At 35.6% G+C, this 11,758-nt stretch overlaps 1 protein-coding gene across 1 annotated transcript; it reads right to left on the bottom strand.

Annotated features, from left to right (window-relative positions):
• Nucleotides 1–3,416: 3,416 nt before the first annotated feature.
• On the bottom strand, nucleotides 3,417–10,750 carry LOC147065792 (histone-lysine N-methyltransferase eggless-like). Its single transcript, XM_085956246.1, has 7 exons — nucleotides 10,094–10,750; nucleotides 9,143–9,283; nucleotides 8,881–9,022; nucleotides 8,164–8,269; nucleotides 6,785–6,984; nucleotides 6,284–6,444; nucleotides 3,417–3,922 (listed from the first exon to the last, which is right to left on the bottom strand). Exons 1-7 carry the CDS (start codon nucleotides 10,640–10,642, stop codon nucleotides 3,914–3,916), a joined length of 1,308 nt encoding a protein of 435 aa, XP_085812372.1. The 5' UTR covers nucleotides 10,643–10,750; the 3' UTR covers nucleotides 3,417–3,913.
• Nucleotides 10,751–11,758: the final 1,008 nt, after the last annotated feature.

Here is an 11,758-nt window from a genome sequence, read left to right as displayed (position 1 = left end):
TACGATTGACATGTAATGTTAGTATTTAAAAATTCAATTAAACTCTGAGAAAAGAAATTCAAAATAGATACTTAATAGTTTAAAAATAAATACAAGATAAAAAGAACTTTTTCTATACTTACCACGTTTTTAAATTTCCTGTTGAATTCTATGTAAGTATTAATAAATACTTTTTTTTTGTGTTTGATTTTGAGAATACTGAAATGTCATTTTGACATTTCATATTGATTTCCATAGTAACGCACGTATATATTAATAATTTAGTTGCAGGACCCCCTTACCAACCAATAATAGTGTTTTACTTTTAACGATTTTTTTTCCGAAACATACAAAACAGAATTAATTGAAAAATGAATTCAATTCTGCTTAAAGATAGCCAAAAGTATTAAAATATTGCATTGTCGTCGTGTTCTGATTCTATTCTAAAAGTTTCAAAATGTCTAGCCTAGCTAGTCGGGAAGTTAGTTAATACAAACTCCACTCCGTGGAGGCCCATATTATGATCCTCTAAGGATCGAACATGGTGAAGTAGTAGTAGTAAGTAATGATAAAATAATGTATTTGAGTGTACTGTAACTGTGAGGCGTATGAATGTAAACACTGCTTTAAGTGTGTCGAGTGGGTACTACGTACTACTTAATTGATGATTTTTTTTCATTTCAGACCGCGGTCACCATATAAGAAGCCCGTCGTATCCAGGTTCCCCATTATCTGTTGAGAGTTAATTCTAGCAGCACATCAGAATGGGTAGTCATCAATATTGATGGAATGTCGATGCAGAATTTTGATTATCACCGGACGGAAGGGTTGACTGACACATAACTTAAACTTATTATTATTTGATATTGCCATTTTCAGTACACAAAAGAATGTGTAATTATTGTTGTTTATTTGTATTTAAAAAATGTTTTTCATTATTTTGAAAATTACCAATTATATTAGATTTATCTAGCTAAACCCTGTTTATTTATTATAGTTTTTTTCTAATGTCATTCTTACATTTTCCCAGAAAGTTTTGCGGGAGTTTTGATACTTTACATTTTATGTATTCTGGGGTGTCCGATTATAGTATGGAAGGCGGCCGGGTAGAGATAGAATCATTGACCTCCTTCATGGGTTCCCAACGAGGAATATTTTTGTTAGATCTACTCTTGTTTTTCCAGTATACACTGGATATTGTCAACCCGGTTGGACGAAGTTGGTGAGTTTTGAATTCTGAATTCATTTGTCTGACTCTGATATAAAGATTACCTTTTGGAAATTATTATGGTGCACCTGACTATGTTAGAATTTATTATAGTAGGTACTGCCTGGCTAAATAAATACGATTTGTCCCGTAAATACGAATCCAAAATATACTAATTATACCTTTTGTAAATATTATGTTAACGCCAAATAGAAATATAATATTTTCACACTGTATGTAGACTGTAAAGGTGCCTAATTAAATTAAATTATGTCAGATAACCGGGATAACTACTGTATTCAGACATTCCCACCTAAATAGTGTGTAGTTTCTATTGCAAAGTAATGTTTGAAAAGTAAGGGAAAGTCTGTAGGAAAGACATAATATGTCATTTGAAATAATTACAAATATTGCCATACATTTGTACATAAGATGTGAGATGTCTGTGACCTTTTAAAATTACATTACCCAATAGGTTGAGCAAGACTAATGTCCATTTCTCATGAAAACAAAAATCCCAGGCCCAGATCTACATAGGAGCACATGTAGAACCAATTTAAAAATATATACATGCCACACTGCCAGTGTTACCACCTTTTTCTATGCTAATTATAGTACAAAGGTGTAAAAAATATAGTATTTCTGAAAAACTATGGTACGGGAACATTTTTCATCTTCAAAATTATAGTATTTTACATTTTTTGCAGAATTAAAGTTATAACATTGCACTATAATATTATTACAGTACGGTTGACAATACTACACTGCAGATACAGTGATTAGAGTTCGCATTCCCTCTCATCTCGTTTCCTCGAAATAAATATGACATGGTGACAGGGAATATTAAAATTCATAAACTTTGGTTTCAAAAGATTATTTATTATGTATGGATTATATGGAACATAAAATAAAAAATACCGTATCAAGGCAAATATATGACGATCATTAATTATTCAAGAATAAGACAATGTGAGCAATACTGTCCCATTGCGACACTAATGGTGATTCTGACCACTGGTAACCTAATAATGCCATTCTCTCTGTATCATTATTTTATGAGAAATACACAAGACCAAAATCCATTTGTGACTTTGATAAACTATTCAAAAGGAAATATCGCCTATATATGGATTGATACGTTCTGTAGGTTTGGAATAAACAATAATTATTTAGTCAGGTAATAGATAACCTGTAAAAATTTAAGAACTCAAAACAACCAATCGTGTGAGGAAAAAAAAGTATATTAGACTAAAAATAATAAAAACATACATATTATCGTAATAATTAATACATATTAAGCTTTTAGAATCATGTTGGGATAACCTTCATCCAGCAGTGGATTGATCCAGGTTGGTGAAATAAATAAAAAAATGATATCACTAATTCTGATAAATATAACAATACATAGGACCGGGAAGAGTAAATTGATCCAGACCGGTTATGATAATGATTGAAATACCACGTATATTATACCACCAATTATTGTTGAATTGCTTTTAAATATTTTTGGGTTATATTATGAGCTAGTTAACTTTAGATAAGTTTCATTAGTTCAAAAAAAAAAAAATGAAAATGGACAAATGGAAATAGGGCACACAATCGTTCGCCAAAATGGAAAAAGCCGTAGGATAATAATAGTATTAGATTAAATGCCAGGAGGTATTAACATGGAGGTACCCAGAGGGCACCGAATTTATATGAAAAAATTAAATTTTATAAACATATCTTTTCTGGAAATGTATTAAGAGTATCATACAAACTTCTTTTTAGGTTAAATATTTCACAATGACTTCAGAGATGGCAGTGTGCGTACAATATATTGTATATATTGTATGTATCAGTTTCAGAGATCGATTTTTAATCATTCGCTAGCATAGTATATTTTGAAAAGTCACAAAAAAAGTGTAAATCTTCTGCTATACCTACATACAAATTATCCATTTCTAATCTTTATGTGCCAAGATTATCGACATTGGGAGAATGTTTAAGCAACCAGAATATGTGACAATGCATATTATTCGCAACAGGCAAAAACATATTAAGTAGGTACATACATATTTTGAAATTAGGTTTACAGAGACACATAATAGTGCTATTTCAGATAATTTAACATTAACAGTTTTTATTAATCAAATCATCCCACAGTAACAAAAAAAGACAGCGCAATATATAAGCAGAAATAACAAAAAAATACCATAATTACATATTAATAAGTGATAAGACTTTTTTTGACAGAATTCCATGATAGCCATTACAATGATATCACTTACGCAAATACAACTTTTACCAACATGACAATATGAAATTGAATGCTTTACTATCTTTAAAGGTTTTGTACTATTTTATTACCTATGCAGACAGTTGAAACACAATAATCAATCAAATTACTGAAACGTAATGTTGCGTAAACCAAACTATAATAATTGACTTATCCACATTCATCTAAAACGATGATCGCTGATTATGAGTGAAACATTTATATAATTAATATTAAAGCAATGCGCGATGAACAAAATAAATCAACAAAGATATTACTAGGAATAAACTTTTTATCATTCCCACCTGAGCTATAATTATTCAACATCATTATCTTCATCTTGAAAAGAGAGCACCGGTTTTGCTTTTAGTGCTGTTTTACTTGTTTTCGTTCTACTGGCTCATCAGCATCAGACACAATCTTCATATGAGGTTTCAAAATAACGCGTTGATTCAGATCAGCAGGCTTCTCTATTTCTTCTGAAACAATAAAAAAAGTTTTATCAATTCACAAATTAAATTAACTTAAATAATGACTCCAACTGATGATGAGTGAGACTGAATTATTATTTTTATGGTTAAGTTTTGTATTTTTGTGTGTTCTGATGAAAAGCTTTTTACCCGGCAACAACTCGACTGAATATCAAAGCACTGTTATTACTATGTAAGATGGTGATACGATGTAAACTTTCACCCTCTACCAAATGCCTACATACTACCAGCCTAAATGCGACCCAACCATCAAACTCAGGCAAATATATCAACTAAAACGTTCATGTCAAAAATCGCAGCATAAATAATGGGATCGATATCATTCACCCTATATTTGGGTGGTTCAAAATAATTATGGATCAAGTGTCATCAAAACTTGAACTCAAAATTGCTGGCTGTACGGCGTCCGAGGCAAGAAGAGCTTGCGCTTGGCAGGCAGCCGACGCGGTTTTTCTGGCTAAAGATGCTTGCGGCTTGGCGGGCTGCCGACGTGGTTTTTTTTGGCTGGACATGCTTGTGTGTTGGCTTTTTTTCGGTTGGAGATGCTGGCTGTTTGAGGTCCGAGGCGAGAATCTTGCGCTTGGCGGGCTGCTGACGTGGCTTTTTTTCGGTTGGAGATGCTGACTGTTCGACGTCCGAGGCGAGAAGATGTCTTCCGCACGCATCAAAAGTCTGGGATCTGCGGCGTCATGGCGCTGTTGTTCTATCGGTCGCGAACCTGTTTTTCCGACAGATTTCTTTGTCACATGGCGGCGCTGTTTCGAGCAGCCGTTTTCGGTAGTTTGTGTCAGTCTGTTTGAATTTTGGCGGGGGCGCAGACGAAAAAGTCGGAAATTTGAGTGAGGGTGCGAAGAGTGGACGTAGGCTGTGGTGTTTTTGGGAAAGTTGATAGTTCGGTCCGCCCTTTGAGGTGGTCTCCTGAGGGAGACCTTCATCTGGTATCAGTATGCTGTATTTAATTCCCAGCTTTCCGTTGCTGTCAACTTTATTGTCGACATCATGAAACAAATTTATTTTTTCGGCGATCGTAAGAGCCTTATAATTATGTTTTTTTAACTACATCAGCCACTGTTACAAATATAAAATAATAAAGTCTGTCTTGAGTTAATAACACTAAATTAATGTCGTAAATAAACAAAATATGAGAAAACACCAGTCTGAAACACTATCGATAAACAAATGTCGTAAATGAGCAACATACAAGAAAAACACAAGTCAAAAAAACGCCAGTCCGAAACACTATCGATAAATAAATGTCGTAAATAAGCAAAATACGAGTAAACCGCCAGTCCGAAACACTATCGATAAACACAGGTACAGGTATACAATATAAAAAAATGTCTGTAGCCACATATAAAAACAACGAGACTAACTACTAATATAAATACACGGGTATTACGAATACACGGATATTACGAATACACGCGTTTATTTGTTTTCTATTGCATCGATAATTTTGTATGATAATATGTACTGCACGTGGAGCGCAGCCGTGGGTTGATAACGAATGAAACCTACTCAGCTGTGCAGTGTGCGTGCCTGTCCCTACCCGACGCCGATGCATCATCGTTATAACAGTAGATAATAATAATAACTAACCACTGACTCGCCCACAGCTGGCGGGAATATGTATGCATTTCAAAATATTTTGAGTAAACAAAAATAAACTTCGATTTATACGAATAATAATTGCTTGTGCGGACCAAAATTCATTTCGAATTACGAAATAACGAATACTTCGATTTATAACGAACTTTTTGTAAGAGAAAACAATTTTGGGTGGTAAAAATCGGGAAAATATTCATTTTAGAGCGAATTTCAATTTTACGGCGTTCGAAATACCAAGGTTTTACTGTATTTAGAATATTTTTCAGTATGATTTTATAAAGATAAAAAGTTTTTTAGTCAAGCATGCCACTGTTCAAAGAATATATTAATTGGTCTTCATATTAGTGTTACTCAAGTGGATTGCTTTGAAAAATGATAGTTTTCATAACATGGTGAGATTTGGTGCTCATGCCCATGAATGCAATTAGGGGACCAATAAATTTCTTTATCATTCATTACCCTTAACATTTTGGAGCATTTTACAAGGTCCCACATTCACAAAACCCGCTTGAATGTTTTCAATGTGTAGGTACTGTGAAAAAATTTATAATTTACGACTTGTTATAACATAACTTATTTATAACAAATACAGTTCAAGTTGAATTTCAAGTAGCGGTGCCATTGACAATAAACACAATAGCCATACTGCTTGCACATGGGAAAAAATTGCATCTGCACACATTGATTACTGTCAAGCGTTGTAATTCTGATAACTGGAGATGATGAAATAAAAATAAAGACCTTGTTTGTGTCGGACGTAGCGCCAAAGAAGAGCTGCTGGAACCGTTTGCTCCCTCGGTACAGCCACTCCTCTCGAACCACCCGCTCGTCCAACTCTTCGCTGAACTGCAACAGTGCCAATGAACTGTCCACGGCCAATACTCTTGACGACCACCATTTGCCTGGAATGGAAAACTAGCTTTTTCACACAAAGATACAGTTCACCATTCGCATGGGCAAAAATCATAATGAGATTTTGCTATGGACGTGACAAATGCAGAAGTTCTATAATTATGTTGAATACAGTGAATATATAATATGTGACATGCAGTACGCCACAATTGAGGATATAGGGGCTGATGTGAAAGCGACAGGGGTTCTAGGAAAAACTGTGTGGTGTCCATATGTGCCAACTAAGGGACGGACATAGTCAAACAAGAAGAGAAAATAGAACTAAATCCAAATTACATTAATTCGGGTTCTTCGTATTGGTGCCACAAATAAATTCATTGAATTACTAACCTTTCCATTCAACTTTAATAACATCATCAGCTTGCACTTCAACCATGACTCTGTCGCGGAAAGTGGACAAATAATTCTTGATGAAGTCCCTCGAGTCGGCGCAGACGTCCTCAAATACATGTTGCGACATTTCATACACTCGTATTGCGTCCGTGTGCTTCACATACTGTGCGTGGCCATCATCACAAAATACCAGGTATCTGTAAACAAAATCAGATTGCTACTAATCTACAGTTTTCAGTTTGATAATTGGAATAAATCAGCGGATTTATGCCAGGAGGGCAATTCACGAATGAAGCACTGCAAAACACGTCACCGAACCGCTTTAACTGAAGTACGTAAAATTTTATAGTATGTGTATAGAGCTTCGAACGATGCGTTAGAGTAAGATAGAAAGTAAACATATCATGACGGAACTCTTCTGAATTTCATGGAAATTAAATAACATTTTTATCCATTTTGGTAATGACTTCATATTTAATCAGTACTTACCGTTAACGTTGCATTATTAAACCATTCATTGTTGAAGTACGTAGCCAATTAATCTTTAAACAAGCTAGTTACGTCTCCAATATAACAATATTACAACACAGAATTTCTGTTGTATTTTGCAAACAAACATGTGTGTTTCTGTATTACAAAATCATAATAAATATTTAAATGAGAATTTAAACACAAAATAATACTTTCAGCGGTAATAGTTATGTAAAAGATAGAAAAAATAGAATAACAGCCTCTTCTATACTACGTACGAATTTCTGACGTTTAATAAATGTCAAATGGAGAGTTGCTAGCGCCTCTACTGCCAAAACGTGAATACTTCAATTGCATACCGGTTGACTTTTAATATACTTCGTTGCAGTAGGCTTGCGCTTACGTTGCGCAACCGGTCATAGTGCTTCATTCGTGAATCGCCCTCCAGAGGGATGTATCTTCCATACAGAAATCATGCCCTCTTGCCCAAAAGAAATATGATTTTTCAACGCCTGACGGCATTATGGTCGCACTGCCATCTATAGAATCATTTCAATTTATAATTGTCTTTTTAAATATGTGGGTAAATTTGTAGGATATTAAGAATACATTAAGGGGGAGAGGCATGCCAGCAGAGGCACCTAGTGAACAAATACGAAGCTTTCAATTTGAGACATTTTGAAGTTATATCTACTTCTTTTGGCGCGTTTGGGAAATCAGATTGTATTTTTGGCGTGTGACAAAGTTGCGCGCGCTGATGCAACACATAATTTATTTTTTCACACGAAAAATAACGCACTCGATTAGATTCGAGCCACCGATTGTTTGGTTATCAGCCGAACGCACTACCTTTATGCCACAGTATGGTACTGCAATGGTGAAGATTATACAGTATAATATTTAACCTGAACATATTGGCGACCGCTGGCATCTCAGCGATGACTCCAGAGTAATAGGCATCCTTTTTCTTCTGCTGTGTCTGATCCTTGAAGAGAGCTATCACTCTGGTGCCTGCAAACAGTCCGCGTAGTTAATATGAAAACCACAGATATCAAAACCTATGTTTGAGAAATTAACTATGATCATAGAAGATGAGGCGTCTGACCGAGAACAGCTAGAGCAGCGTTGGATGAAGATGATCAAAACCAAATGCCACCTATTTCAACCCTCGCACTTAGCGGTGACTTTTCCAAATACATTCAGCAACATCCTAACTATGTTGCATGTGACAACAGATGCTTTTTCAACCGACAATTAAATTACATGTGTTGTGAATGCCAATAAAATTAACATGTTGCAGTCAAGTCGAATTTGTAGGTGCGAGCCGCCGTAGAGTAGGTAGTGAGTTATGGTATCTTATTAAGATTACACGTAACATCATGTATTAAAAACCATCATAATGCTGCACTTTGAGAACAGATGCTTTCAGCCAATACTGATATGACTTATTCAGGATTAGAAAGAGTATCATGCAGCCTCTGTTGGAACTGGCTCACCCACATGTTTGGCCTACATTCTCTTTAAGCCAACTAGATTCTGTCATCGAAGAAATAAATAAAAAATGACACGATTTTTGACAAATGCAACAATATTTTAATTACATTGTGAAATAGGACAGTTACCAATGGAGTATCTATATGTAGAGGGTTGCATGGTCGCCACCTGTCGGCCAGTCACTTCCTTCACGAAAAAGTTTTTGCCCGGAGTCATCGGTTCAAACTTCACATGCATCATAGAGAATGGTGCCTCTGTTCCATTCGAGAGCTGTAAACCAAGCAGATCCATTGTTTTACCATTATGCAAAGATAAACAAAATATTGCAAAATATTTCACCACGGATGTTAACTGCCAAAGACCAATAATAAATCAATTGAATTGACTCACGAGAGTCCCTTTAGGCCGTATCTTCACGATGGTGGCTGGCACCCAAGCACTGTAGATGGAATGGCGGGCTGCATACACGAAATCATCAACCTTCAAAGGAGGGGTCACCTTTTCTTCAGCGCTTTCCGGTGGTAATGCAGCCTGAGGATTAATCAATCACAACATAAAATCTGCAACAGATATTTGTCCATCTATCAAGATAAGTTCACAACTGGCAGTCGAACCAGACACTAGTGTTTCACAGCACGTTCCATAATAGATAACATTGGAAGAGTATTTTTCCAAATACACCGATAGTTTCAGATTTGACGGTGGCCACCAAAACAGGTGCTATTAAAAAGACGATGTGACAATAATTTCTATAATGAATCTTAGATGCAACAGATATTTAGACTTTTCTTCATTCTATGTATGGCTTATGAGTTTTCAGAATCAATATCTCAGTCGAATTCAAAGCATAGGTACATTGGTACAGGTGCAACTTTTTTTTATGAGAAATTTCCAGTCTGAATTATGATAACGTGCAGGTGGTATAAACACGGTGTTCCATTTCTCTCGCACAGTAGCCGATAGAATTTACTGCAGTACCATGTGGTATCCAAAATCAACGTTTGTGAATACGATGTAACATTGCAAGATTGCATGCATGGATTAAAAAAGTTCAGAAACTTGTGAATTTTGTCACGCGACAATTGGATTGTGCGATATCTGCGCCTGCGCAGTAGAACGATAGCGGCGAACCTGCTGGAAAAAAAACAAACTGCACCGCGCAGTCATTTTGAGATTAACCAATTTTCACCACCTGTCAAATAGTACTCAACAATACGGAAATCAATATTATTTATCATATTATCAAATAACTATTTCGCTAAAGCTGCTTTGCATGTCTGAAGAAATTAGTTAGATGGCGTAAGACAAGACATTAATTTCACAAAGAGGAGTAAAATATACCTGATTCGAAGTGGCATCGGGGCAAGCATTTTCTTCCGAATTCTCACTTTCGGGCGTCGTGAACTCCTCCTCGTTCTGTATGACATTTCTCATCGGTGAACGGACGCATTCCGCCAGTTTATCTGACTGAGATGAATCATTTAATGCGTCCGAGACTCGAGTTTGTTCGGGTTGGGGACACGCACTTTTGCTAACCATGTCTTCTGACAGTGGATCGTTAACTGAGGATAGGGTATCGTCCGCAGGACTTTCTTCATGGGTGGATGTTTTCTCTTCGTCGTCACTCACGATAATCGGTTCAGTGACACTTTTGCTAACCATGTCTTCTGACAGTGGATCGTTAACTGAGGATAGGGTATCGTCCGCAGGACTTTCTTCATGGGTGGATGTTTTCTCTTCGTCGTCACTCACGATAATCGGTTCAGTGACATCATTTTGCACAGACAATTTCCGCTTCTTCGTAGAATCAGTCCCGATGACTTGAAACGGTAATCGGGCTCGTCCCATCTTCTTCGCGTTCGGAGAGGCGGTCCCACTTTCAGCTGACATATCGACAACTATAATTATTCACTCAAAAGATTATTCTGACGGAATGAAGGATAACCTAATAAAACAAAACAATCACAATGACATCTAAACGCGCGGGAGTTAAGTAAACCTTTTATCAATGCTGCCAGTATATACATTATCATTACAGTGGTGCCAACTAAAATTTTCAAAATTCACTAGATTTTTTGATTTTTTCTTTAAAATATCAGTAGATTGACAAAAATGTATGAAATTCAACGATTGTGTTTGGTGAAAGCGTGCATATTGACATAATCTCACAAGACGTGTCTTTTAAAAAATCATGTAAAAAGTGACTTTTATCATCACAAAAATCATAATTTCTTCAGGTCCATTTACCTGGATCACCCAATGTTAAAACTCCAACTTTTTTGGGTGCATTTGTTTGTGCATCGTTAGTGCACGCTTGTGCACGATTTTTTTTCGTTTGTGCACCTATAATAACCGAAAAATTCCAATTTCAATTGGGTGTTCAAGCTAAACGTTGGGTCACCCAATGTTGAAATTTCAACTTTTTTGAGTGCATTCGTTTGTGCATCGTTAGTACACGTTTGTGCATACGTTTATTTCGTTTTTGAACGCATATTAAGGGGGTTATTCGCATTTCAATTTGGGTGACCCAGCTAAATGCTGGATACTTGTGTCACTAAACTTAGATTATTTTAAAAACTTAAATTGTAAACTCTAGTGCGTTAGTGCACGATTATTTTTTGCCTTTTCACGTATATTGAGCGCACTATTTGATTTTGAAGTTCGTTTGCAAAACCTGACTGCGTGGGTTTAAAAAAAAAATTTAGTGAATTCTCTTGTCGCATAACTAGTGGGTAATTCTGTATACTTTTTAATTTTTTTCTCGTAGGTATAGTGCGTGAGATATTTGATATGAAATATTTGATAAACGTTAACTAGAACCACCCAACAAACTTTTTAAACTTTTTATTAGGTCATCAATTTTTCTATTATTGGCTTACTTTTGTACACGTGCTTTTATTGTTTTGGAGATTATATCGTGAGAGATATTATTTTTTTTAAATTTAGTGACTTGATACTTAAACCAATAAATTTGCCTTAAATTTTTTTTGTTAAGTGCATACGATA

This window comes from Rhyacophila brunnea, unplaced genomic scaffold (assembly GCF_057557595.1).
Source record: "Rhyacophila brunnea isolate RB1 unplaced genomic scaffold, BYU_Rbru_1.0 scaffold_568, whole genome shotgun sequence".
Taxonomy (NCBI): Eukaryota; Metazoa; Arthropoda; class Insecta; order Trichoptera; family Rhyacophilidae; genus Rhyacophila; species Rhyacophila brunnea.
Note: the sequence above shows the minus strand (reverse complement) of the source record. Positions and strands in the feature narration are given on the sequence as shown.

What these genes read in the sequence shown, in the direction of transcription:
- LOC147065792 (XM_085956246.1), bottom strand. Translation starts at nt 10,642, where the DNA reads ATGTCAGCTGAAAGTGGGACCGCCTCTCCGAACGCGAAGAAGATGGGA. An exon ending in CCGATGCCACTTCGAATCAG is followed by an intron (nt 9,284 to 10,093) that starts GTATATTTTACT and finishes ATTAATCCTCAG; the next exon opens with GCTGCATTACCACCGGAAAG. An exon ending in TACATATAGATACTCCATTG is followed by an intron (nt 8,270 to 8,880) that starts GTAACTGTCCTA and finishes GACTGTTTGCAG; the next exon opens with GCACCAGAGTGATAGCTCTC.